At 41.4% G+C, this 27,177-nt stretch overlaps 1 protein-coding gene across 1 annotated transcript in view; it reads right to left on the reverse strand.

Annotated features, from left to right (window-relative positions):
• The window catches only part of ANO4 (anoctamin 4), a 323,866-nt gene that overhangs the window by 15,667 nt on the left and 281,022 nt on the right, over positions 1–27,177 (reverse strand). The window contains exons 16-25 of the mRNA XM_054574503.1: positions 25,900–25,982; positions 22,444–22,584; positions 19,541–19,705; positions 14,537–14,573; positions 12,346–12,457; positions 11,320–11,377; positions 11,086–11,183; positions 9,159–9,301; positions 4,398–4,550; positions 3,250–3,397 (exon numbers count right to left, since the gene is read on the reverse strand). Of these exons, the coding sequence (XP_054430478.1) occupies positions 3,250–3,397; positions 4,398–4,550; positions 9,159–9,301; positions 11,086–11,183; positions 11,320–11,377; positions 12,346–12,457; positions 14,537–14,573; positions 19,541–19,705; positions 22,444–22,584; positions 25,900–25,982 (1,138 nt within the window). The remainder of the gene's footprint in view (positions 1–3,249; positions 3,398–4,397; positions 4,551–9,158; positions 9,302–11,085; positions 11,184–11,319; positions 11,378–12,345; positions 12,458–14,536; positions 14,574–19,540; positions 19,706–22,443; positions 22,585–25,899; positions 25,983–27,177) is intronic.

Raw genomic sequence — 27,177 nt, forward strand, 5'->3', positions numbered from 1 at the left:
TGGGTATTTTTGTATCCTTGGGGCTAGGACAGTCTCGTGCAACATAGAAATCCAGTAATATGGATTTATTGATTTGAATGGAGGCAAACTTAAGTACCAGAGAGTTTATCAAGGTCTTGAAAATGGATGAGGCATTAAAACTATCGCCTAAACCCTCCAGGATCATAGGGTCCTCGAGGACATAGTTTCATTCTCTACCTGGGGTCAGTATACTATAATACTAAATACTTGGGCTTTGGGGTCAAACTGTAGCTCTGCTGCTATTTAGACATATAATCTTAGGAAATTATGTAACTTCTTTAAGTGACAAAAGTCCCCACCTATTAGTGTCATTGTGGGGATTAAATGAAATGATATGTACAAAGTAAGTGACCTAGTGCTTAGCTTATAGCAAGATCTTAATAAATCTGAGGAGTTATTATTGATTTTATTTTTTGTATCTAGCAGGAAATCATGAGTAATTATTGACTGTTTGAATAAGTCATGTCTTCACACTGTCTTTATTAACATTACCTGGTGTAAGCATCCCAAGTTGCTGACACTAAACCAAAATGATGGCATGAACATAGCTCTGAGAGCACATGGGTCCCGTGTGTTGTCACTTCTCTTTTATTTTTTTATTTTATTTGGGTCCTTTCTTTGTTTTTTTTTTTCCTTGATGGGTCTGGCTAAAGGTTTATCAACTTTGTTTATTTCTTCAAAGAACTAGCTCTTGGTTTCATTGATCTTTTTTTCTATTGCTCTTTTAGACTCTATGTTAATTATTTCTGTTCTGATCTTTATTATTTCCTCCCATCTCGTCACTTTGGGCTTTGTCTGTTCTTTTTCTGGTTCCTTTAGGTATAAGGTTAGATTTTTTATTCAATACTTTTTTTGTTTCTTGAGGTAGGCCTGTATGCTTTGAATTTCCATCTTAAAATTGTTTTGACTGTGCCCCAGAGATTTTGGGTGGTTGTGTTTCTGTTTGTCTTGAGTTAGTTTTTATTTCTTCCTTGATCTCATTTAACCCACTCATTGTTTAGTAGCATGGTATTTGGCCCACATGTGTTTGTGTTTTTCAGTTTTCTTCTTGTAATTGATTTATAGTTTCCTACTATCGTGATTACTGAAGATCGTGATTTCAGTATTAAATTTGCTGGGACTAGTTTTGTGGCCTAACATGTGGTCTATATGTGAAATGTTCCCTGGGCACTTAAACATGTATATTCTGCTGCTTTTGGATGAAATATCCAAAAAGATCAATTAAGTTCATCTGGTCTAATTTATCATTTAAAACCACTGTTTTCTTTTTGATTTTCTTTCTGGATAATCTATCCATTGATGTCAATAGGTGCTAAAACCTCTACTATTATTGTATTACTATCAATCTCTCCCTTTATGTCTGTCAGTGTTTGCTTTTCATATTTGGGTGCATAAATGTTTAGAGGAATTATATCTTCTTGTTGGACTGAGCTTCCTTTATGATTATGAAATGTCCTTCTTCGTTCCTTGTTACAGCCTTTGTTTTAAAGTCCATTTCATCTGATGCAAATGTTGCTACTCCAGCTCTTTTTTGTTTGTCTCCATTTGCAGGAAATTCCTTTTCTATCTCTTTACTTTTAGTCTGAAGTGGGTCTCTTATAGGCAGCATATGTACGGGTCTCATTTTTTAAATCCATCTAGCGGTCCTTTGTCTTTTTTTTTTTAAAGGTTTTTTCTTTCTTTCTTTTTAGAGTGAGGGGAAGGGAGGGAGAGAGACATCAATGTGTGGTTGCCTCTCACACACCTCACACTGGGGACCTGGCCCGCAACCCAGGCATGTGCCCTGACTGGGAGTTGAACCGGCAATCTTTTGCTTTGCAATCCAGTGCTTAATTCACTGAGCCACACCAGCCAGGGCTGTCTTTTGATTGGAACATTTTAGTCCATTTAGATTTAAAGCAATTACTGATAGGTATGGAGTTATTGCGGTTTTATTGTTTTTCTAGTTCTTCTCTGTTCCTTTATTATTCTCTTGCTCTCTTCTCCTGTATGTTAATGACTTCCTATAGTGTCCTGTTTGGATTCCTTTCTATATTTCTTGTATATCGCTTGGAGATTTTTGGTTTGCGTTTACCATGTGTCTCATATACACCAAGCTATGTTTATAGCAGTTTTAAGTTGATGGTCACTTAAGTTCAAACACATTCTAAAATCACTACAATACTCATCCCCTTTGTGTTTATGTTTTTGTCAGTGAAATTTTTTTTCTTTCCTATACTTTCTCATTCATATTTTGGACCTTTTATTCTTTTTTAAAAAAATTTTAAATCATGTTTATTCTATGAGAGTTGTCTCACTTTTTCCCCCTTGACCCCTCCCCACCCACCCCCTGTTCCCACTGTCAATTCCCACTCTGTTGTCCAAGTCCATGGGAGGACCTTTTATTCTTAAAGAGATCCCATTGGCATTTCCTGTGATACTGATTTAGTGGTGATGAACTCCTTTAGAATTAGAAGATAAAAGGTAGATCTATAAATATTAAAAGTGGCAGAAGACTCTTAAGTTAAAGAGAAAGGTTATTCAAAAACCCTGGAGAGCCCAATAAAGTTGAAATAAGAAGGCTATTCGATAAACGTTTTAAGCACCATGAACACTGTCTTAAATATAATAGGCTGTTAAAATTCTAAAGTTTTGATTTACTATCAACTATGCATAATATTTCCACTTTACTTTTTGGTTCTCCCCAACACAAGACAGGTTTCACCATATGTGGAGTAGGGAAGGAACTGCAGTAACCTTTGGGATCTAACCCTCAGGGGAAATGTTAGATGAGCTACAGAACCACTTACTGGCAAATGCCCCGAGGGCTGTGTGGTTCAGGATGGAGAGCGTGGTCTGAGCCTAGGCAGGAGTTGAGGCTTGGTATGTATGTTCCTGCGGGCTCCAGCAGTTACGCTGCCGTGCGATTCTGGATTCACTTCTTTTAATCTCCGCTCATCAAAGTAAGGGTAATAATGCATGACCCAGGTTTGTTTTGAGAATCAAATGCAAAACATATGTGAAAGTGGTTTGAACAAAGGTAAGCTTTCTTAGGCTAAGTTGAGCAGAGAATGTTGACAACCGTTAAAATTGGAAAGAAATGTGTGGCTAGTACAACGTAAGTCTTTAAATCTCTCTAAAAACAGGATGGTGTGCTCATTGAAGCAATGCAGAGGCTTCTCTCTGAGGGTCTAACCCCACACAGGGGCGAGGCAATGGAAATTCCATGATGGCTTTACAGAAACTTACTTTTGCCCAGCTTCTCCTTGGCCTGCACAAGGTCCATACTTATAAGCGTACACCAAGCGGGGGATAAAGTCAGATGTTATCGCGATGACAAATGCATTTGTAATAACAGAGAGAATTCCAATGCCTTCAAGAATTCCATACCAAATTCCTATTCGAAGAGAAGTGTATTAATTCCAGACACACAGCAGAGGTAATAAGTGTGAAATTAACTGGGGTAACTAATTTTCAAGAGTTCTTTCCAAGGGCCCTTTCATCTTCCCAAGTACTGACTCTTGCAAACAGGACTAATTTGAACTTGCAAACACCTTGGCATTGTAGGAGTGTCTGTGAAAGTGCCAATGTGCATGGCTTAAAAACTCAACCAGGATGAGACGTAAGTAGAGAATCCTCGTCAGTGATAAGGCCCCAAACCCCCTCTGATAAGACTGGCACATGCAATGGTACTCTGCCACCAGTTCCTCGGGAGTAGAGACAGGGTCCCTTTGGTTCATCTTTGTGGGTCCAGTTCCTGACACACTGGCCCAGGGTAGGTGCTCACTGAATGTGTTTATTTCACATAGTGGTTAAAAGGCCACCCTGAGCAAAATACACGCACACTTAATCCTCTTCCCTGCTGAACACACTGGCTCAAACTGTACTGGCTGAACACCTGCCTGCCCTGTACTAAGCACTGGATGCAGACAGAAATAAAATACAGCCTCTGATCTCAGGCAGCTCGCGAGAGCACCTGATTCAACTCAGCATCTCTAGTCAAAGACCAAAGGGCTATTTCTACCTTTAGAAAAACTGGATCATGCTTCATGTGACTCAGGAAAACATTTAGGAAAGAGCAAAACAAAGTTATGGAAGATCTACAAGTAAATGAGACTTCAGAATCTAAAACTTTGATTACCCTTTAAGATAGAAATAATTACATTGAGAATCTATTTAAGTACAAATTCTCTAGCACTGGAAATTATAAATATCCAAATAGGCAATTTTACTTCTTATTGGAAATGATTTAAAGCTAACACAACTATTCATTTGCAAGAGTTGGCTGAGTCATCTTACATGGAAAACGTAAGTAAACATCTAAAGTTAGTGGCTGTTTTTATTTTACCTACCAGAGGGTTAATATCTTTTAAAACACATGCCCAAACCCAACTTACCTATGTCTTTGGCCCTTGAAGCTAAAGGTCGCCGCCATTGTGTGACAAATTTGTAAGCGTCAAGTCGAATTTCAATTATGTTGTTCAGTAAGGCCAGAAGTGGTGCTAGGGGAAAAGCTGCCACAAAGATAGTTGTGAATCCAAACTGAAGAACTAGAGGTAAAAAAGAAAAAAGTGCATTGGTTTCCCAGGACTTTTTTCAAAAGGATGATCCTATGAATGTCTCCCTGTTTTCGTCCATGTTTTCCCCAACACGGAAGCTCAGGGAACAGAACGATGGGCACGTACTGGGAAGAGAGGCACTCCTGGCCCCGCAGCAGGGGCATCCTGGAAGCCATGATCATTCCCGGGGTCCGGATCTTGTTTTCTAAATACGATTCTCTAATTAAGGGACCAGGGATTCTTGGAGAAATGTGTAATCTCAGAGCTAGGTAGGGAAAATAGAAGATGAGCCTGGAATATCTTGTGATGTCAGAAAGTTAGGAAGCGCTTGAAAAGGGATGGGGCACGTCCACAGGGCACAGGACAAACTTGAAGGAGTGCGTAATGACCAAAGCTGGAACAACCTGTGCAACAAAAGGATGGTATTGGATTGCAACCTAAAGATCAAGTATGTATGTCCATACTGATTCAAATATACAGTGATCTAAATAAATAATTGAATAAAGAACTTAATGGGGGAGAAGTGGCCATTCTTCGTTATGGTAGAATTCTAATAAATGTAGAAGGAATGAACCATATAAGAATGTTAAGATTAGCAGAGAGAGGCATAGTTGTATAGTATTAAAGTATTTCCCCACATGGTACTTATTAATTACAAAGCAATTTAAATTAGTATCGTTACAATGGGGAAACCTGGTAGACATCATTTTAACCAAGTGATCAAAGTTAGTATCACCAGTAATCAGACATACTGACATCACATACCCCTGATATGCTGAGGAGGAGACAGAATCACTTCTGTGGTTCTCTTGCCAAAAATGCATATCCTCAACATCACACAATCATGAGAATACATCACACATCTCAAACTGAAGAACCTTCTACAAAAGTACTGACAAGCAATCTTCTAATTTCAAGATCACAATCATGTCACGATTATGAAAGACAATGACTGAAGAACTGTCTTAGACTGCAGTAAACTAAGGAGATAACAACATCTAAATGCAATGTTGAATCCTGGATGGATCATGGACGAGAAATAAGATTGTGGGAAAACTGGCATACAAGTAATACTATATAGAACTTGACTTTCTCTGACTTGTCTCACTTAGCATGATATGTTCAAGGTTATATCCATGTTGTTGCCAATGGCAGGATATCCTTTTTTTACATAGCTGAATAATATTCCATTGAAGACCCTTCTTTAGCCATTCATCCATTGATGGATACTTAGATTGTTTCCATATCTTGGCTACTGTGAAGAATGCTGCAAGAAACATGGAAATTGAATAAATATCTTCAATATCCTGTTTTAATTTCCTTTTCAAGAAGCATAAAGTTGAAACTTCTATTCACTTAAATAGACCATCAAGAGAGAAGTCAAGTCACCAACTGGGAAAGGATATTTGATTTACAGCACATATATTGGACAAAGGACTCATATCTAGAATAGGTAAGTAAAGTCTATAAATCACTAAGAAAAAGGAACAACAAAAATATTGGTTTGACTGGGAATTCACAAAAGAGGATACCCAAATGACCGTTAGCATATGAGAAGATGCTCAGCAACTTTAGTTGCCATGAAATTTCAAATTAAAATCATGATAAGACACTGCTACATATCAACCAGGATGGCTAAAATTTTAAAAAGGACCCAATAACAGTTTCAGTCAGTATGTGGAATAACTGAAGCTCTTATACTGCGAGCTAGGGTGTAAATTGATACAACTCACTTCTGAAAACATTGCAAGTGTCTGCTGAACATCAACAAATGCATATCTATGACTTAGTAACTATACTCCTATGTAAGTTCCCTTCATATATATTAACCAAAACACATACAAAAACGTTCACATCTGTATTATTTGTAAGAGCCCACATGTGTCTATCACCAGTAGAATGGATGGATAAATAATAGTGCATTCCTCTATTTGCAGGTACATAGAAGATCTGTAAACACACAAAACAGTTCATTTATTGTTACTCTGATGCCTGCACTCCCACAGGTAAATGTACCTTTTTTAAACTCCAACTCAACAGAGGCTTTGATTCCTATTAAGATGTGTCTATCTAGCACATTAACCTTTAGCCATGCTAAGAGTACATTTTGTGATATGAAACAGTTAGGGGATTGGTTGGTGGAGGGTTAGGAAGTTCTGTGAGGGACAGAGGAGAAAGCTGGGAGTACCTGGGAGTGGAAATGCAAAAAAAAAAAAAAAAAATGAGCAAAGGAAAGATGGGAGTGGTAATCAAAAACAAACTGTGCCTCTTTCATAATTTTGCTTCATATATATATATATATATATATATTCTAGGAATACTATACAGCAATGAAAATGGAACCCTACTTCCTGTAACAACATGGAAGACTCTAATAAACATCATATCAAATAAAAAAGGCTACAAAAGAGTATGTACTGTACAATTCCATATATATATATATAAATCAAAAGAAGGCAAAATTAATATATGGTGTTGGAAGTCAGGAAAGTGGTTAGAGAGGGTGTTATCCCTGGGAGAGGGAACAAAAACGCCTCTTTGATGCTGGTAATATTCTATTTCTTGATCTAGCTCACAGGATGGCAAACATTTCCTGTAAAGGAACAGACAGTAGCTCTGGCTGGTGTGGCTCAGTGGATTGAGTGCTAGCCTGCTAACCAAAGGGTCGCTGGTTCAATTCCCAGTCAGGACATATGTCTGGGTTGCAGGCCAGGTCCCCAGTAGGGGGCGCACGAGAGGGAACCACACACTGATGTTTCTCTCCTTCTCTTTCTCCTTCCCTTCCCCTCTCTTAAAATGAATAAATAAAATTATAAAAAAACAAAACAAAACAAAAAAACCAGACAATAAGTATTTCCAGCTTTTCAGGTCATATAGTCTCTGTTAAAACTACTCAACCATGCTGTTGTGGTGCAAAAGCAACTACATATTATACATAAATAAATGTGTGTTTCTGTGTATCAATAAAATATTATCTACAAAAACAGGCAGTGGACTGGATTTGGCCTATGGGCAGTCGTTTGTCAACTCCTCTCCTACATACATTGGTTATATTCGTGTGAAAATTCATTGATCTGTACATGATTTATATACTTTTACCACTAGATTATATATCAATGAATAAATTTTTAAAAATATAACAAAGCAGGAAGTCTTTAAGAAATAACAAAGCAACAAGAATATAAATAAGTGATTGGAATTTGCTGAAACTTGTTTCTTGCCACAAAGATACCACAGTGGAGCATTCCAGTTCTAGGCACACAACAGTTTCCTTGCAAGCACTCAATATACCAACATTATTTGTTCATTTCCTTTATAGGAGAGGAGTCCATTAAGAGACATCAAAGTGTTTATTTTTTTAATGAATTCTCTTAATAAGTTTTATTATTAATGCCCAAATTGATTTCTTCTCCAAGTTATATTGCTCTGCCATTTTATAATTGAAACTCTGAAAACATCAGTAGATACTTAGGACATAAGCAATCTAAGGGATATTAAGCATCAGTTCTACTCCTTTAATTTTCAGATTCCCCAGAAAGAACTGCTTCTTTCAGAAGTAATGCATCTTGCCCATCCCCACCCCAAACCTACGAAGCTTAAACATAATTTAGAAAAATAAAGAAACCCTAAACACACTCAATTATTATGCTAAGGAATTTTGTTAGCTTTTCTCCCCTGGGAGAGAAATAGGAAAATAAGTAATGATACAAAATAACACGCAGAGAGCACTTTATGAGTCAAACATTGTCCTGCCCTTTCTGTGCATTAACCCATTTAACCCACACAAAGACCCTGGGAAGTAGTTACTCTTACTATTATCCTCGGTTTAGAAATGAGGAAATTAAGACAAAGAGAGATGAAGCAATTGCCCAAGGTTTCACAGTTAATAAGGGATAGGGCTGAGACTCGAACCCAGGTAATCTGTTTGCAGACCCCAGGCTCTTAGTTACATGCTACAATAAATAGCTTGGGTCTGAGTATAGAGAAATCTGGTTTCTTAAATAAAAGTGTAGCCTAGCTTAAGCAGTCTTAAGCTTCCTGCCAACCCCCTCCAAGAGAAATGACTGTCGCCACTATATCCCATGCCGAGTCATATTGTAGCATCTTTTGACACTTCTTACACTTACTCTTTATATCTCTGGCTTCCCCCTACCAGGCCGTGCATTCTTTGAAAGCTGGGACTCTGCCTTGCTCCTTCTCATGTCTCTAAGGGCCAAGCGTAGTGTGTGCCTGAACATAACACAGCCTAACAGATGTCTGCTGAATGAATCAATTACATCATGAGTGATAACTCTTTTCTCTTTGGTTCATCAAGTTTTCCAACTCATTCCCCCCCCCCCCCCCCCCCCGGTGATGTATTAAAACAGACAGAACATGATGTCATGACAAGTTCGATGTGACTATAGGCTTTTCGCACCATCCCTGTGCGTTGGGCTTCTCAAAGCAAGACACTCACCCCTTAGCACAAGAATTCCCACACAGAGGTGGCCCCTAGGTGTTAAGTGATCTATTTTTGGCTGAATGTAGCTAGAGAGCTAGCATTTGCATTTATATTAAACAGGGTAAAGGACAAAAGGATAAAGTAGACTATTTCCATACTCATTTCTAGGTATTCATCAAAGAGTCCGTAGGCATTCATCGGCTGAAGGTTGTAGTCCTTTTCCCACTGCGGGAAACTTATTTTCCGTTCGGGCCCATGTTCTTGTCGCACTTTTCTTCTGGTCCACCAGTTCTGAATTAACCTGCACAGGGAGACCAGTTTCTTTAAAAAAAAAACACAACATGTAACTGTCTGTAAGACTTAATTCATAAGAAGCAGGAGCATTTAAATCATTTAAATAGAGACTCATAGTTTAAAAAAACGGAGGACACGATGCCAAGGCGATAAAGCCTTGGGTCAGGAGGAAAATAGCCATGGAGGCTCTAGTTCATGTGAGTCAACAGAATGATTGGTGGACTTATTTTGATCATTCATGAAACTGGCTCACGTTCAGTGTGGCCTGTGAGGATCCGATAAAGGACTGAGAACATCTATAACCACTGCCCCTCCCCAGTACAAAAAGAACACCCAGATATCTGAGAAGAGGAAGGCTTGGCCTAGCTGGCTTAATTTAGGAGCCGTGAACAGTCCCCCCGTGTGGGTGCTGGCCTGCCTGTTCGGACTTGGGGGAGGGGCCTAGACAGTCTGCAAACCCGCGGGTGGGGCGCGCCGACGCTTGCACTTCCGCCGCTGGACTTGCTTGCTTTGGGCTTGAGTTCGCCAGGGGCTCTGACTCCCAATAAAATGCATCTCCCCACAGGGAGGCCAGCGCATTAACCCTCGGCAGGGCTTGTGAGGCGCCTTAGGATGCAGAAGGGGATTGAGGAAGTGGGGGGCAGGACTGCGTGATGTAGGGGACAAGGTAAAGATGGAAGGGTTTCCAGGGGCAGACATGCCAAAAAAAAACAAAAGCCAATACAAAATCAAGGGAACAAGGGAACAAGGGGCTGTGTATCAGAGACACACTCTGCCGGCCTCACCGCTGTGCTCCGTGTCCACACCACTAGAAGGTACAGTCTAGTCCTCTCCAGGCCCATAGCATTTTGATAAACCATGGTTTATACTTTCAAGTGGGATAAAATGCTGCTTAAGTTTTAATTTTATGGTTTATTTTCTAAAAAGTTTTGTAGAAAACATAAAACCCTTGGAATACGTTTTCTCAAGTTAAGTCTAGAAGAGAAAATTACCAGGGGAGGTTAATAGGGAGCTAAGATACGACTTTTCAAAGTGAACCGAGTCCCAGCTAATTTTTCTGGCTGAGCGGTCCTCCCTGGAACCCGGAGATCTCCATGGAGACTCCAGGCTGACGCGGAAATCAGGAGGTGTGGGCCTGAAGCAGAAATAGCAGTGTCACTGATGAGTGTCCCTTCAACACTTAATTGAGCAGGGCTGAGCAAACAGCAGAATTCAAGTTCTGTATCCTTACAAAGGTGATACAAGTCTTCGCCCGTTGTCAGCAACATAAACTATTATTGCCAGGGAATAATGTGTTTTCCTGGTTAAGAAATGTTGACTTACAGACATTCTGGTTTCTTTTCTGAATCCCTAAACTTTTCTCTGTTCCCTAAGTTTCTTTCCTGTATAGTCTGAATTTAAGGTAGTTAAAAAAAATTGCCACTCCTGAGTTATCTCAGGGATTGGGGAGTAGAGACCTAGTTAGCATGTTATAGCGACTGGCGGTGCTGAAGCTAAAAGGGCCAGAGACATCATCTAAAGCAGCTTCTATGCACGTATGCAATATTTAGGGGCCCAATCTTCTTCTTAAAAAATACTCACTTTTGTTCATGTGACTTGCACTAAGTCTTCCAAAAAAGCGCAAGTTTATTATTTTCACGAGTGTCTTTGAACACCTGAGGGTAAACAGTTAGCTCCAGGTACAAGCACTGGCTTAGGTGCTGAGTCTGCATCGCTCGTCTTACCTGCCACGCCTAGAAAGGCCAATAAGGAGCAATGCTGCCTCTCAGCCACAGATACGAAGGTACTTACGGGTAGCCAAGTTCCATGAAATTATTCCAGGTCTGCTTTAGCACCATTATAATACCCATTTGCATACAGAGATCAATAAGGCATCCACTAGGGTGGCACTGCGAGGCAAGCAAACACAGAAATTCAGAATCAGTGGAGAGGAGGAAAGGGTGTCTAGTGTCTAATCTGCAGAGGTGCCCGAAGGCTGTTTAATGCAGGGCTTTAGGAAACAAGGAATGATGGGAGAATACAGACCTCTTCCAGTCTCCACCGGTTTATCAGCCTCAAGTAGGCACCTGGGTGTCCCGCAAATCTTCAACACACACAGAAAAACAGATCATTAGCATCCCGTAGCTCTAAGCCTTCAGTGACTATTATAGTCAGATGAGCACATCTTCCAACAAAAAATTACTGGTACTGTAAGTGTCAGGTTTGAGGGAATTCAGAAACTCTAGAGCTGTCGTGGCTTCTAGGATTCTCTGGGGGATTTGCCCCTTCTGGCCTTTCTGCCCGGATGCTGACCACAGAGGCCACGTCTCATTCTTTGCTGTGACTTTGAACATTTTCTGCCAAATATCAAGTGCTCTGCTTGTGTCAGCAGCAGGTCGGACTAAAACACATTCTGATCTTCTTGAATAACAGTAACGCTAATCTTTTTTTTTCCCTTTAAATCAAACCATTTGACTAGAATTCCATTCCGAAGTACCTAACCCTGAGGTGAGGCTGCTGCATTCACTTCAGCCAAACCCAATGCTCGGCCATCCCTGGTTCTCATCTGCGCAGAAGGGTGTCCTGCTGTGATGAACTCACGGGACGTGAACGAACGCGGGGTCCTTCCCGAATCCTCAAAGCCGCTGGACTCAGAGGCTACCCAGGCGGGCATCCCATGTCAGCCCCCTTCCATCGGATGTCCATCCCTCTTCTGTGAAGTCAGGGGTCGAGGACATGCTGCAGACCGCCCTGCCCCTCAGGCCCCTGCTCCTATAGGTGTGAGATCCAGGGCCCCGAGGGCGGTGCAGATGGAGCCCACAAGTTTTAAGTCTATCCTTCCTCTGTGCAAATAATTCCCCCCCACATAACCTTAGCAAGAAAGGCTGCACAGTGCTTACTTGTGAGGGAAAACCATTTTCTGAGATGGGGAGGGACAGGGAAAGGAGGAGGCTGATCTATTTTTACACGTTGAATAAATCACACTGAAGGAGGGACTCCTCTGTTGCCCCTGGGCAGTGCCCTCTGAGTGCTCCGTCCCTGGCCCAGGGGGTGGAGAGACCGGGGTCTTACCTTCCAAGGAAGAACGCGATGTAAAACGTGGAGCTGTTCAGATTGACAAACTGAAAAAGAAACATTTTCAGGGTGAAGCTGTTCTCCCACTCCGACTCTGTGCGAGGCTGTTCTGTGGATAGAAAGGAAGCAGAGTCTGAAAGGTGCCTCTGATGCCCACCCAGCTCCCTCTGGCCCCTCCCCCACACACGGGGGGAGGGGCAGAGGCAGGCCAAGGAGTCTCTAGATGGCATGAGGCAAAGCGGACCACCCATGGGATCCTCAAGCTTGCAGACCAACTCCAACAAGGGTTTGGTGGGAAGCAGCTACTGACTTGTTTGCGGGGGGGGGCGGTGGTAGAATATACAGTTTATGCCACTGTTGCGGGATGCACAGAGAGCCTGGGGAAGCGACGGCTGTGCTGAAGGAGCTCCGTTCCCCATCCTGGCTCCCTGCCCTACTTTCCCTTTGCTCTTAGTGCTGGCCTGTGAGTAAGGCCTGTGTGGGGTCAGGTCCCCTCCCAGCTCCAGATAATTCCTTGGTTTCGACTTCTACTGCGGATGAAATACCAGATGCTGCTGGGAGAGAGGGAGTCAGACCCCCATCTCAGAATGCTGAGGTATTTGACTTCCTCACCTGTCATCCTCAGCTACCACATTTCCTTCTCAAGGACAAACACCAAGATGACCTCGCCTTTAGATCTTTTACTATCTACCACCATCTGTGTCTCCTCATTTCCTCGACTGCCAACTCTTACCTCCCTACACTTTGACTTCCATAAAGCAAATGCTCTCTGAACACTGTGATAGCAATGAAAATAGGGACCAGGCCTCTACCTTGACATCTCATGTCAGAGGCACTTATCCTTCCCCGGGGGCTGCATCCTCGCCCCTGGCAATGTCAAAGAAAACGTATTTAATGCAATAGTGCTGTCTGTGTCTCCACGTCCCCTGAGCTGCTAATTGTTCGTTTGCCATTTCGACCCATTCATTCCTCTTCCACAAAATTACAACTCGCCATGCTTCCTAGGAGCATATCAGAGAAGGGAGGGGAGAAGGAAGGGGAATCTGATTTTAAATGGTTTCATGTCAGTTTCAGGACAAGGCTACACTGCCGTGGAGGGAAGAAAAGGAAAAGGATTCTTAAAGGGTTTTAGTTTCATTTCACTCTGCTACTGAATTCTTGGGTATATAGGAAGGTCCCCCCAGTTGTCAGCTAGCTGGGTGGGTTCCCAGGTGTCCCCACCACAGCTGAACTGGGGCTACATCTCCACTGGCATCTTTGCCAGCCTGGATCAAGGTGCCACTGGGTACAGCCCACCAAGGCACAGTTACTGCTTCTGTGGACAGAAACCTCTTTCTTTTTGGCGAGGGGTAGTGATGATGGAAGATTTCAGTGGCATTAAAGGAGACGGGCCAAGTGCTTAGCTCTCATCTGATACATAGAAGGGCTCAATAAATGGCATCTTGTATTATAATGATTGTGATAAATAAAAACACATCATTGTTTCCTCTCTGGACAAGCTACATATGGAAATGCACTACAACGGGTTATGTGTGGGAGCATGTAATTTCCTCACACTGCATAGAATAAAAATGACTAATATCTCGGTAATAAAATCGGGATGCTTTCTGTAGCTTGAAAATGTGGAAAATGTACAGTGCAGAGCTGGCTGCCAGATTGTTCTAGTGCTTTATGAAGTAAGAGAAATGTTCTTGGGCATGGCTCGTCTGGGTGAATGCTATTTTTTACAAAGGAAAGTGATGCTTAGCCTGCCTAAATTCCTGGTGGAAGGCCTCCGGCCTTGTAAGCAACTAACTCTGCTGTGAATTTATATACCATGAAAACTGGATACATTTTTAAATAAACAAAAAATGCAGGCGGTGGCAAATGAACACTTTTCTGAATGATTCTGGGCACTTTTACACATGTATTTTTGTGATACTATGTTTTTTTGTACATGAGAAGAAAACCTACCTTACATTAGCTCATGATAAATAAAATCTGTGACAGGTTTTACGTCATTAGCTAAAAAAGATTCCCCTAATGATTAGGCATATGTAAAATGCCCTGTTGAGGGCAAAGAAATTGCTGTAGGCAATTCAAAATAAAGGGGATATTTCTTTTCAGCAGTGTTTCAAAAACAAACGTATGAAAAGGTACCTTTCCAACCACAGTACCGTATCATGAAATAAAAAAGGGATCCACTTACCTAGATTGGTCAGAAAAAGTGCAACTCTTTCATAGAGCTGTAAAATAAATTTCACACATTTAACAAGTGAACTGTAGATGCTCTAAAACCTGTAATTATAAAGGAGATAGGTAAACAAGTAAAAATAATTTCATACCCACCCACTGAGCAATGAAAATAATGTGAACAGTTGTGTTCTTTCAGGGCAAGAGAGGAAGCTACAAAGTCCCGTTTCACTATTTTTGAAAACTCGTCCTTTTGGAGAGAATAATTCCCTGAAGACGGCCAGGTGGCTGCCCCTACTCACCAGCTTGCTAAGTGATTTTTGGGCAAGTGACAACATTCTGGGGCCTTGCATCCTCAGGGCAAAATCTCGGAGACTGATTTTGATGGTAAGGTTCTGTAATCCTACGGTTGATGAGCTGCTGGGTTGTCTAGATTATAGCATCATAAACACTGAGGTGATTAGGCATTACTGGGAACCCCCAAGCTTATGACACTCTGCTTTTCTGGTAGTGCATTGAATGCATCCTTCTCTCACCTAGCTATGCAGTGAATAGAGGGTCCTGAGCCGGGGGCGGGCGGGGGGGGGGGAATGGTGTGTGTGCGCGCGCATGTGTGCATAAATGTACACAAGTGCAAGAGGTACAGGTCAGGTCAAACCCAGCTCCAGGTGATTCCTCAGACTGGACATAAATTGAGGAAAACAATTGCCTTCTCTAAAATGAAAGATGACAGATAAAAGTGAAGAAAAAACTAGTCCAATGGATTTGAACATTATGAAAATTGAGATCACACTTAGACGAAAGTAGTGAAAATGTGCTGGTTAAAATCCCCTGGCTGGATTATAACTTGGCCGGCCAGCCAGCTGCAGGCCAGGGCTCGCTGTCACACCGCGCCTTGCTGTCACACCGCGGCTTCAGACTGTCGTTTCCCTTATATGCGGCTGAGAATGGATATGGGACTTGTTGATTTCAAGGCACTTCCTAACTTTTGAATTCTTTACCCAAGATTTCTGACAATTTCAGAAACAGGTAAAATAGGCAGATTATATGACTCTAAACTATCAGCAATGCTATGGTAGGATATAATTAATATGACCATTGTATCAAATTTTGCCCGACTTCACATTAGGCAGCTGAGACAGAAACCATGGATGATTTGCTCTGGTAAGAGCAGTGGAAAAGCTAAGTGTCAAAACCGAATGCTACCCATTTTGAGTGTTAATATCTGTAACTGATGGAAAGGTTTCTGATCTTAAGTATATTTCCAAAGAAGCTACAAGAACGTCTAATTTGATCTTGTCTATTTGATCAATATATATGGGATTGTTCTAATGCAAGCCATGTTTTCTGGTTTAGTTCTTTTTGGGGCAAGGCATTGTGGTTTTCACTGTTTACAGTATTATGAAATATCTGATTCACATTGGTATGGATGAATGAAAAGGTTGGTAACACATTTTAGGTTCCTCCTGGGATACAGCCTCTGTTGGTATCTTTTGCTTACGACTGCCATATCGATATGTTTTTTAGTTTCTAGTGAAGCCTAATGGAATTGAAATAGGAAGAAAATCCATCCCATGCACTCCATCTTTGACATTTTTATTTTTTAAGAAAAGACATAAACTGAAAATTAGTCAGTATGCCTTAACCAGTCATTAAGGTGCATAATATTTTCTTGGGATCCAGAATACTTTTGTAAAAGAACATGAATTTTATTTTTAAAGTGCATGCTAAGTGAGAGTAAATGCACATCATCAAATCTAAAGAACAGGCATTCTTCATAGGTCTGCTCCTTCAGTTACGGTTGGACAATGGTAGCAAAATGTCAAAAACAGGTATGTGATCTATAATTCTTATATTATTTAAAAATTAAAGGCTTTAATTAACATTTAAAATTTAAATGTTAATTAAATGTTAAATACATTTAAAAAACAATTTAGCTCGTAAGGTTTTTATGTTCAATTAATGAAAAAGTATTAATAATTAATGATTTTTTTTCTAAAACCAGTATGACCAAAATTTTAAGTAGTTGAAAACAATTTATATAGCTATAAAAATCTATATGATTGGATCATTAAAATAGCTTGAGTAATTTCAGAAGTTCGTAGTTTAGTTCTGAACTGGTCAAAGCTACATTATAGTCATTTGCCAGTCATTTGCCTGTCATCTGTCCTTTATGAGATATTTACTTTATTTAAGGACTTAGTTTTTAAAAAATATTCTGATGAAAATCTCCCAAACTGTATTATGCACTTGGTTGCCTTCATGAAGGAATCTGCAAAGCTCCGGGGCCTGAGACAGGATTGTAAATGTGGGGCTGGGATGGGGATGCCACTGGAGACGGTCAGGGAGGGTGAGGCAATGGCTTCCCACCCAAAAGGACCCTGGATGACACTGCGTGGAGAAGTCCCACGTATGCTTTTTATTTTCTTTCCTTTCCCTTGCTGTGGCTTGTCATGTCCTGTCCTTGTCAATGTGCTTGCCTTGGTGACCCTTCTATTATTCTAGTTTGACATTGGCTGAGAAATCAGGACACCGGAGGTAGTCATACTGTACCCAAAATAAACGAAAATAGACTCTCAGGGCAATCATAGGACTAGTAAGTGTGAACTATAGTGTGTGGACCCTGCATCATTCATTTTGGTGACTCTGACACCCATCATTAGCGAGAACATAAAATGCCTACTAGTCTAGCACCCAGCACATAGTAGGTGCTTTGTAATGTCCATAATGATACACATTTTCGACTGCATGTGCTCCCTTTTTCTTGTCTGTCTCATGAAGGCGAACCTGCTGGAGAAGCGATTTTCAGTTAAATGAAGTGTTACTCTGACAACACTGGCACCTGCTCAAAATAAATGAGCAAACATGTATTTATAGACTCACTGCATGTGGACAGAAATTTATTCCTTACGATGGATAAATTACATTTTAATCAGACATTACAGAAAAGAGATGATAAAGATACAGTGAGCTTTAATTGAGTGCATCCTGCCTGGCCGCACAGTCTTTCATCGCTCTGGCTCTCTGGTTCGTTTCCCTGGGAATCGCTCGCCTTCACAATGTGCGTCCGCCACTGCCTCGCAGACTGGCAGGGCCGCGCGGGGGGAGCGCCAAGTGCCCACTTTCAGTCTCCACTTGACAAGCCGTGAGTTACCCAACCATCATGTCAAAATGATCAGCGACTGCTCATTTCTCACTTTTGTAACTTTGAGATTTGGAAAATTTTTCTAAAATAATAAATTCCTATATATTTTAATAATAATAAATGACCCACATTTCATTAGCTCAGTGATTACTAGTTCACCTAAGAATCATAAATAAACTTCTTCGTTACTGTAGGTTGAATGCTCTTAGGAATCACTCAGACTTTATTGGTTGTAGAATTTAAGATTGTTTAAAGAGCTAGAAACGACAGCCTGAATAGATAAAACTGTGTTGATAACCGTCTTAAATTACTTGGCCTTTAGAAAGCCCTTTTCTAATAATGAGAACATTTGTCATGGCCCAGATTTAAGATGCAATATAAATGAGGGTGAGGGGAACTATAATTAATTGAACATCTCAAGGCTTAACACTGTCTTGGCACTCCACACACATTATCTTATTTATTACTGACTATGAACCTCGTAATGTCAGCACTTTTATGTATAGGTTGATCTCAAGTCTAACAATGTCAGCAATTTTCTTTTGTTCTCCAAATAACAACAATTTACTGAGTGCCTACTATGTGCTAGGTCCTGTTCCGGACAATGGGAAAAAAACAGTAATAAAAACAGATGAGTTTCTGCCCTCATGGGCCTACATTCCAATGGAGAAGACAGATAATAAACAAAATAAATGCAAAAAAAAATAGCATATGGGATGGTAAAAAATGTTATAGAGAAAAATAAAGCAGGCAAGGAGACAGAAAATTGTCAGATGGCAGAAGTGGTTTGCAATTTTAAATTGAGTGACCAGGGAAGCCATTGGATAGTAACATTTGAACAAAGACCTGAAGGAGGCGAGGGACTAGTTGCTATGCAGACCCGGCAGGAAGAAGAGTAAGTAAAAAGTCCGAGGTTGAGAACATGCCTGCCACATCCAAGGAACCAAGGGAAGGCCGGTGAGGAGCAGGAGAAGCCAGTGAGCAGAGAGGAGACAAGGTCAGAGCAGATACTGGGGCCAGGTCGGGGAGAGCCCCGGAGGCCATGTGAAGATGTAAACTTTCGTTTTGAGTGAGAGGAAAGCCACTGGCCATTGTGAACAGGGGAGTGACTTGAGTTGACCTCCGGGTAAGCTCAACAAACACAGAAGCCAGGAGACCTGTGGGGAGGGCACAGCTGTAACCCACATGGGAGTCAAGGTTGTGTGAAAAGTGATCAAATTCTGGAAACATTTTGTGGGTGGGGGAAACAACAGAGCCAAGCATAATGTCAAGGCTTTTGGCCTGAGCAACTACAATGGGGGAGGCTGCAGGAGGAACAGATTCTGGAGGGAAGGAGGGGGATCTGGCTTGGAATGTGTTCGGGGAGGAGGCTGAGTAGTCAGTCAACATAGGAGTGTGGGTTCCAGGGAGACATCTGAACTGAAATATACATTTGAAAACAACCTGAAATCAACATAAGCAGCAGGTTGGACCCTGAAATGTTCCTTGCAGGGTCCTCTGGAGGAATGCTATGGATACCAACAAACTTCATGTCATTCAGAATCAAAAGAAAAGGGGAACCGATACTGTTGAGCTATGTTAGAGATTTTGAGCTGGGCTTTAAAATAAATTCTTTTCTAAATTTCCCCAAGAACTATTCAGTGTTGCCTTATTGGATAAATAAGAAAACTAAGGTTCTGAGACCGTGAGTGCCTTGCCCCTAAATCGAGCACTAGATTTGACTCAAGCCTTCAAAATCCCAAGACCTGAGTATATCTCATGCCAGGCACTTTGCTACATGATTCTGGGTCCAGGTCCCTTCAGCAACAGAAGCAAGCTACCACCAGCAGCCCACATATTTTATCCACTTGGCTAGTTACCTTGCAGCTCACTCACCACGTTCAGCAGCATGATGATGCAGAAGTTGATGCACACCGCAGTCCCTGTGGTTGCAACCTGAGAGTTATTCCTGATTAACGCCCACTTGAAGGCAGCAAAAGTGCTGACGGTCACCACCCGGTAAATGACGATGCCAAACACAGCAGCGATCACCACGCAGATCTGGCAGGGAGACGGAGGAGACCCAGTGAGCACCGTGGGGCACGCTGCAGGAAGAGGGTTCCCACCGCCTGGCAAGTCCTCTGATGACCAAAGAAAATAAAGCAACTGTGGTCCTAACTCAAGAAAGCACAACAAAATGCATAGTTTTCATTGTGGTTAACACTTTCTCTTGTTTGAATGTAAGTGAAAGAAGTCAGAGAAAGACAAATACCGTGTGATTTGACTCCTATGTGGAAGCTCATGAACAAAATGAACAAGAAGCAAAATAGAGACAGAGGCATAGATAGAGCGCAGGATGACAGTTGTTGGTCAGGGTTGTTCGGGGCTGGAGGTGGGGAGTGATGGGACCGAGCGAAAAAGAAAAAAGGAAAGAAAAGAAAAAAAGGGAAAAAAATGCATGTTTGTATTTTCTTATTCAAATAGGAAAAAAATAGTGTTTGAGAGTTAAGTTCAGCAAGCTGTGGGGTAACATTTCATTAAGCAGACTATTAGAGCAGATGAACAAAAATATTTATCGTGGAACTCTTATGATGTCACTCTTCTGTTTAGAACTGGTAAATACCAGTTTCCTTTTACTTAGAATAAAAGCAAAGCCCTTATGATGACCTGCAAGACTCTTTCCAGGCCTACTGAGGACCATTTTCCCTCAGCTCGGGGGGACTCCAGGCCTTCTGTTGTCGTTTCCAATCGACTAAGTGCCCTCAATCTTCAAGACCATTCCTTTTGCCTAAAATGCTGACACACCCACTCCCCTGCCAAACGCATACTTACAGCCTAGTTAACAGTTACTCAGCCTTCACACTCAGCACAAAACCACTTCATAATTCAAGCTTTTCATGACTCCCCAGAATTTTTTGTTTGTTATTTGGCACCTATACCCTTCTTTCAGCATCTTACTTAACATTTCTAACAACTTGTCAGTTTGATTATTGTCAGCCTCTCTGTCAGGGCAGGGACAGTATCTATGGGCTCACATGGTTTCTGCAGCCCCTTAGTGAAGTCACAGGTGTTCTGCTTTCTGTTGCTGAATAAGCCCACCATGGGACAGGTGCATGATCTCTTATTAATCAGATATAAACACAGACTGAACTGAGGCATCTTTCTCTGAAGATTTCACGGTACTGGAGAAAAATACAGCCTGTCTTCCAGCTCTATAAAATAATGAGAATATAAGACTCCAAAAAGTTTTGTGTCTTTCATTAGGTGAATCACTCACTACGTCCAAGTAGAGACCTTAGCCTACTTAGTTATCAAACACTGGATCTTAGAGCTGGGCCTTTGGAACGCCTTTGCTGACTTACAGATTTCTTTCTCCACAGAAGCATGCCTCTGTTTTACGCAAACTCTATTTTTGGCTTATTGTGAGTGATATGCCCTAAAAGCTTGAGCCCAAGTCCTCACCAGAACTGGCCAAATTAACAAAGAAATGGAAAGAAATGGAAAACTGTCCACGTCTTAATCCTAGAGCTGTTGATAGGAGGGTAGGTGAAACCTATGATGAGTTTCAGACAAGGGTGGCAACATGATGGAATGGACAGCTTGGTGGACTTGGAAGTCAGGCCTGAGTCCTGGCTTAGCTCCCACCTAACAGTGTGTGAACAGTTGTCCCCTCCATGGCTTCACTCTCCTACGTTCCAGGTTCCTCATCTACATCTAAAATCTTCTTGTGAGAAACAAAACCCAGGACAATAACTCTGAATGTACTTAAAGAAGGCGCAGCACAGCACAACTGCTTCCAACGCAGCCTCTGTAGAAGGGCATGGGCCTGAACGTGGATCTGAGTGGGGGCCTCTTGGGCTCGCGGCCTCCCCTCTCATCTCCCCGGTTCCTCTCTAGCTAAGGGGGTGGGCTGTCTGGATCTGCTGTTGACTCTTCTTCCCACTCTGCTGACCTAGGATGTATATGTACACACTTGCCATTTGAAGAGATGAAAGGAGAATCCTAACTATTCCTTGTGGTCCTAAAATAACAGTTCTGAAAAAATTGGCAATGTGTTCAGTAATTAACAGGGTCAAAGTTGATCACCAAATGACTTCTTTTTAGGAAAAGCTAACGAACCAGCTTCAAGTTAGTATTTTCCAAACTGATATAAGCATTAGTGAGTCTGGAAATTAATTTTAGGTGGTTATAAAAAAAGACTATAATGAAACAGAAAAAAAATCAGACTATATTAAACATTAAGACTATAATAAAACAAAAAAATTAGTTTTTTGCATTTTGTAATGGTGAGCACTTTTCAGTTACTGTATTTAGGTTTATATATCTATTTGGAAAGCATATGCTGTGTCATGACAGAAAATGTATTTTTTGACATGGACATGGAAAATGTTTTTTTTTTACATGGGTGTGGAAAACACTGCTGTAGGTCCTATCTCATATTTTTAGTTGCTTTCAGCATGGCATAGATAAATGGAAAGAATCATGGATTCTTTAAAGAATAAAGAATAATAGATAAATGGATTATAAAGTAGAGGACTGGAGCTCTTGGCAGTTGACTGGCTATTTAGTGGCTATCTGGACAAGCCCTTTAACCTTTTGGAGTCTCAGTTGTTCCATCAGTCATACAGGGATAATATCTCTACATGAGCTCACAGAATTGTTGTGAGAATTAAATAACAGAACATAAAAATAATGTTTTGTAAAACTCTGCACATGCCTTACATGATTATTGTTGCCACCATGCTACAAGTCTGTACTTTATAAAGGAATTAAAAGAGTTTTGTAAAAATGTTTCCAACCATAAAAAATATTCCTGATGCGGAAACGATCAGTCGGCTGCATTTATCTGCAAATGCCTGATATGGTTCTGGCTTTCCTGAAATGGGATTCATCCGCTCTTTCTTGGAATACTTGGCTTCAAACTGCGGCCGTATTTCTTCCTAAAAAACAAGCAGACACATTTTTTTATGCTCTGAAGAGGAGCACACACAATAAGAAAAATCATTTACCTCCCAGGAAAACTGAGTCAACGGCTGCCACATTAACCAATCAATGAGGTGGGCTTGAGACTCAGGTATATATGTTTGAAAATTGCCACCTGAAGAAAAATCTAAAGAATATGATCTAGACTTATTATCTCCAAGGCAATGTGAGTTAGGCTAATAGTTAATGTCCGATGTCTTATTAAACTATGCTTGAAGACAGAAACTGAGAATGAGAAAAGGGACCACCTGCCCTGTCTCCAGTAGTTTGAAAGAAATTTCATTACCAGGAAATGACATGGACATAAGTACAAGTCTGAACAGCAAAATGTTCAGAATTCATTTTGTGAGTTATAATGGTGATATAACTCTTAGTATTCTTCAATCTTTATTTTGTCTTTTATTTAGGCAGCTAAAAGCATGGTGTAACTATTTTTAAATAAGATCCTACAGGAGTCATTCATGTCAACGACTGATTTTAAATGTTCGTAAGCGGTATGGAAAACAAAGTAAATACCTTTCAAACCCAGCTAAAATCAAAGCTCCTCCATCTCTAAAACAAGCTGAGATTTTATTTCAATTATTTGGGCCCCATCCAATGTGAAAAGCTTCTGAGTAAAAAGCAATTATTGGATTATGAAAAGGTAATCAGCAAGAGGGTATGCTGAAGTGGTTCCGGTTAATTAAGTACATGTTCTATTTGAGTGTCTTGGGAGGGGAGAGAAAATGAGCAGAAACACTGGAGAAATGGAGACTGAGTTAATCTAGGCAGAAACATTCAAGACTCAGATGAAGGTACTGGCAGGAAGGGAAGGAGCAGCTGACAGGAGAGTTTGTGAAGGACGGCACAGCCCGTGGAGCAGGAGGGAGCCTGGCTCCGGCCACAGGATAAGCCCATTGCTGGGCTTTACTCCAAGGTGGGTAATGAGGGGACCCTGGGGGAGGACACAGTTAGAAATGGCCTCTGCCTCCTTCCCTTTATTTTAGGCAGTTACACTTGAGCATATAAATAGAACAGACCTAGAATCTTCCACTTCTTTGGGAAACTTTTAATTTATGAGGCTGTGTCATCAAGAGTTGCTGAGTTATTCATCGAGGAACTGAGGCCAATCATGGAGCCAGGCCTACCTTCCCGGGCCTCATGGGCGGAACTGTGTTCCTCACATGAATTTATATGTTGACGCGCTGACCCCGAGTACATCAGAATGTGATTGTATTTGGAGACGGGGTCTTTGCAGAAGTTATTTAAGTTAAAATGAGGTCATTAGGGTGGACCCTAAACCCACATGACTAGTGTTCTTGTAAGAAGAGGATATTTAGACAGAGACACAAAGAGAAGGCAGTGAAAAGGCCCAAGGAACAGATGGGCATCTACAAGCCAAGGAGAGCGGCTGGGAATAGATCCTTCCCTCTCAGCCAGAAGAAACCAACCCTGCCAATACCTTGACCTCAGACTTCCAGCCTCCAGAACTGAGGCAATAAATTTCTGTTGTTTAAGCCACGCGGACTGGGGTATTTTGTTATGGCAGCCCTGGCACATTCATACCCGGGATTACCCCTGAAGGAGGCATACAGGAGTACGGGCATTTCCACTTGGCAAGCTGAGAGGCACAGGTGACAAGAGGCACTTCTGCAGTGACTCTCGGACTGACAGCTGGAACCTCACAGGGCTACTGAGGCCGCCTCCTGTACCAGCGCACAATTCAAGCTCTTTCTCAGGGCTGGGAGACAGAGGGCTCCAGACTTCCAGGGGATGTTTACCCAAACGGCACCCACATCTCAGACTCCCCCGAAGTGCCAACAGTGGCTTTTAGACTGCTTTTGTCAATGTTACTTAAATAATGCCACACTGTATAGCTGAAAGAGGAAAATTTAGAAATACCTCTTTAGAAATGAAAAAAAAGTCCAAAGGTGAAGTAATTTGTCTCAGACGACGTATTTGCTTAGTGGTGACTCCGATTCCCAGGAAAGAACACTCTCCATCCCATTTGAAAGTCGCTGACATGAACACGTGTGACAAACAGCAGAGCGGCCTCGCCTGGGAGGAAGTCCCAAACGCAGCCTGGATGCTGCCCGTAAATGCGGTTGCCTCAACAGTCACTTCAAACCCAGAAATCGTTCTCTGGGGAATGGTCACAAAAGCATGATGGAGACCTTATCTAAAACCCCAGTATTATTTCCAGACCTAAAGCTGCCCAAGTTGTGTTCATGGGCGTGAGGAGAAACGGCTGCCAGTCATAAGGTATGATTTGAAGAAAATAAACGAAGAAAAATACCTCTCAAAATTATCTCTCCCACTAAGCTTACTGCAGGGCTAAAATTCTCACTTATGCTTCTAGAATGTTCTTTTCAATATATAAAAATATATCTGCATGGAAGGAAAACAGCCATTAATACCCATGGCCACATCATGTATGATTTGTTTATCTGATTTACTGACACGGCGAGGCTCTTAGGAAATGGGGCTCGGGAGGTGAGGGACAGTGAACGAGGGGAAGAAGAGTGCAGGCCTGGATTGACTGACAAGGGGAGCAGGGCCCCTGTGTGGTGACCAAGGTAAGCATGAGTACCTGAGGCTTCTGACAGGACTGGGGCAAGAAGAGAGTACGAAGACCAGACCCAGGTTGGGAGAGGGCACAGTGTACTGGCCTAGAACAGGAGAGTGATGGAGCCGGGAAATACGTGGGAAGGTGAAGACTGAAGGACGGTGGTTACTTCTCCTTGACAGCTTTATGTAGAGCTGGCCCTGCATTTAGCCACATCCATCAAGGAGGCTGCTTGAGGAGTAGTTCCTCCAGCATCTCCCGCGTCAGCGGGATACTCCTGGGTTTGTGCACATCTGGGCATTGTCCAGGGTTCTGGAGAATCCCGAAACATTTCTGTCCTCCTCGGAGGAGTTCTCTTACGAGGTTTGCTTCCCCATGCGTGGGGTTGTAAAGCTACTACCCTCCTTCTGCTCAGGCAAAGTAATGGATGATATTTAAGAAAACTAAACAAATCCTACTGCCAATCTGTGGATGCTTCTTCATAAAAGTAGAATGATTGACTTAGCTATGGAATTTCATTCCACTAAGCAATCAAAACGTCTTTTTTTTTTTTTTTTTAATCTGCTAGTAGTTTTATACTGCTTGGAGTTTTCTGCAAAAACAGATACTGAAAATGCTTTATGAGTAAACCTGGCTTCTGTCACAGAGTGGGGAGTGATAACTCAAGGAGATTGTGTATTTCTTGGTGATTGGCTTTTTTCAAAATTCCGAGGTAAACAATACAAACCTCCTCTTCTTCCCAGTCTATCAAATCCCAGTCGTAAGCAATTACTGCTCTTCGTCTTTTCCAAAACTCCAGGAAGACTGTTGCTGGAACAAGCACAGAAAGACAACAACATTTTACAATCAACAATGCTGTTAACTGAGTCACTAAATGATGAAGCCATTGCAAAAAAATGACAGCTGTTTGGAAGTATCCTTGAATATCAGAGCTTTCATCTAAATTAAACAACATAAGTGGGAATGTTTTCTGAGAATTACTAAGCTTGTATCATGCATAATGAAAAATTAGAGATTTCATTTAGAATTAAATTAAGCTGATCTGCAAGTTGAGGCAGAACAGACTTATTAGAATGACAAAGCTCCCAGGATGTAAGAATACAGAAAACTAGGTTACTAACAGCTCTCTAATTGACAGAGTATTTATTTTTAAAAGTGAGAGGCAGCAGGGGCAGAGGTAAAAATAAAACTTAACAGTATTTGATTGGCAGTGATTGCTTGTCCCCCTAAACCCCCTCACAGCAAATATTTATGTAAAATGTACATACAAAGTATTTTACTATTTCATTGAAGGAAGCTATGTTATTGGAGGAAGAAATGCTCCTTCTTCTCTTTTTCTCCAAACCATCTCTTTATCGTCACATTGAAGGCAAATGTGTGTATATTCTTTAAGAATCTTTTCCAACAAGTGCTGGTCTCCCCACCCATGGAAATATGGGGGTTATCCTCACCCAGACAAAGTAACTTTCTACTCAATTATATTTAAAAACTCTACTCAAATGAATTACTGAAGACTATACAATGACAGAGAGAGATAAATAATGATCGAGACAATCTTGCTACCTTGGAAGTCATACATATGCACACTCACACTTTGTGGACAACTGTAACTAAGGATATCACAGGGACACTGCAGGAAGCAGAACTGGTGAGTCCATCTCTGTTGGGCCTTGCTGTGAACTTAGACTTACAGAGGCAAAAAGATGTCATATTTTTGGAATTAGTTTCATGAGGGAAGGTAAATATCCAAATGCCCATTCCAAAGAAAGAGAATTACTTCCTTCCCTCCTATTCTGTCTTGTATTCACACTACCTCCTCATTAATGGTATTCAGACATAGAACACATATTTTTTAAACGTAACTGGAAAAATAAACTAGGGTAATAGTTAAGAGCTCACTGGCATGTGATCTAGACATTGATTGCTACATTTGAAATCTAGTTCGGTCCAATGAAAACTGTGCTACTGTTGGCAAATCAATTGATTTTTCCACCTCTTTATGTCC

Source organism: Pteronotus mesoamericanus, unplaced genomic scaffold (assembly GCF_021234165.1).
Source record: "Pteronotus mesoamericanus isolate MK-2021 breed Mesoamerican mustached bat unplaced genomic scaffold, CSHL_Meso_final contig_263, whole genome shotgun sequence".
Lineage (NCBI taxonomy): Eukaryota > Metazoa > Chordata > Mammalia > Chiroptera > Mormoopidae > Pteronotus > Pteronotus mesoamericanus.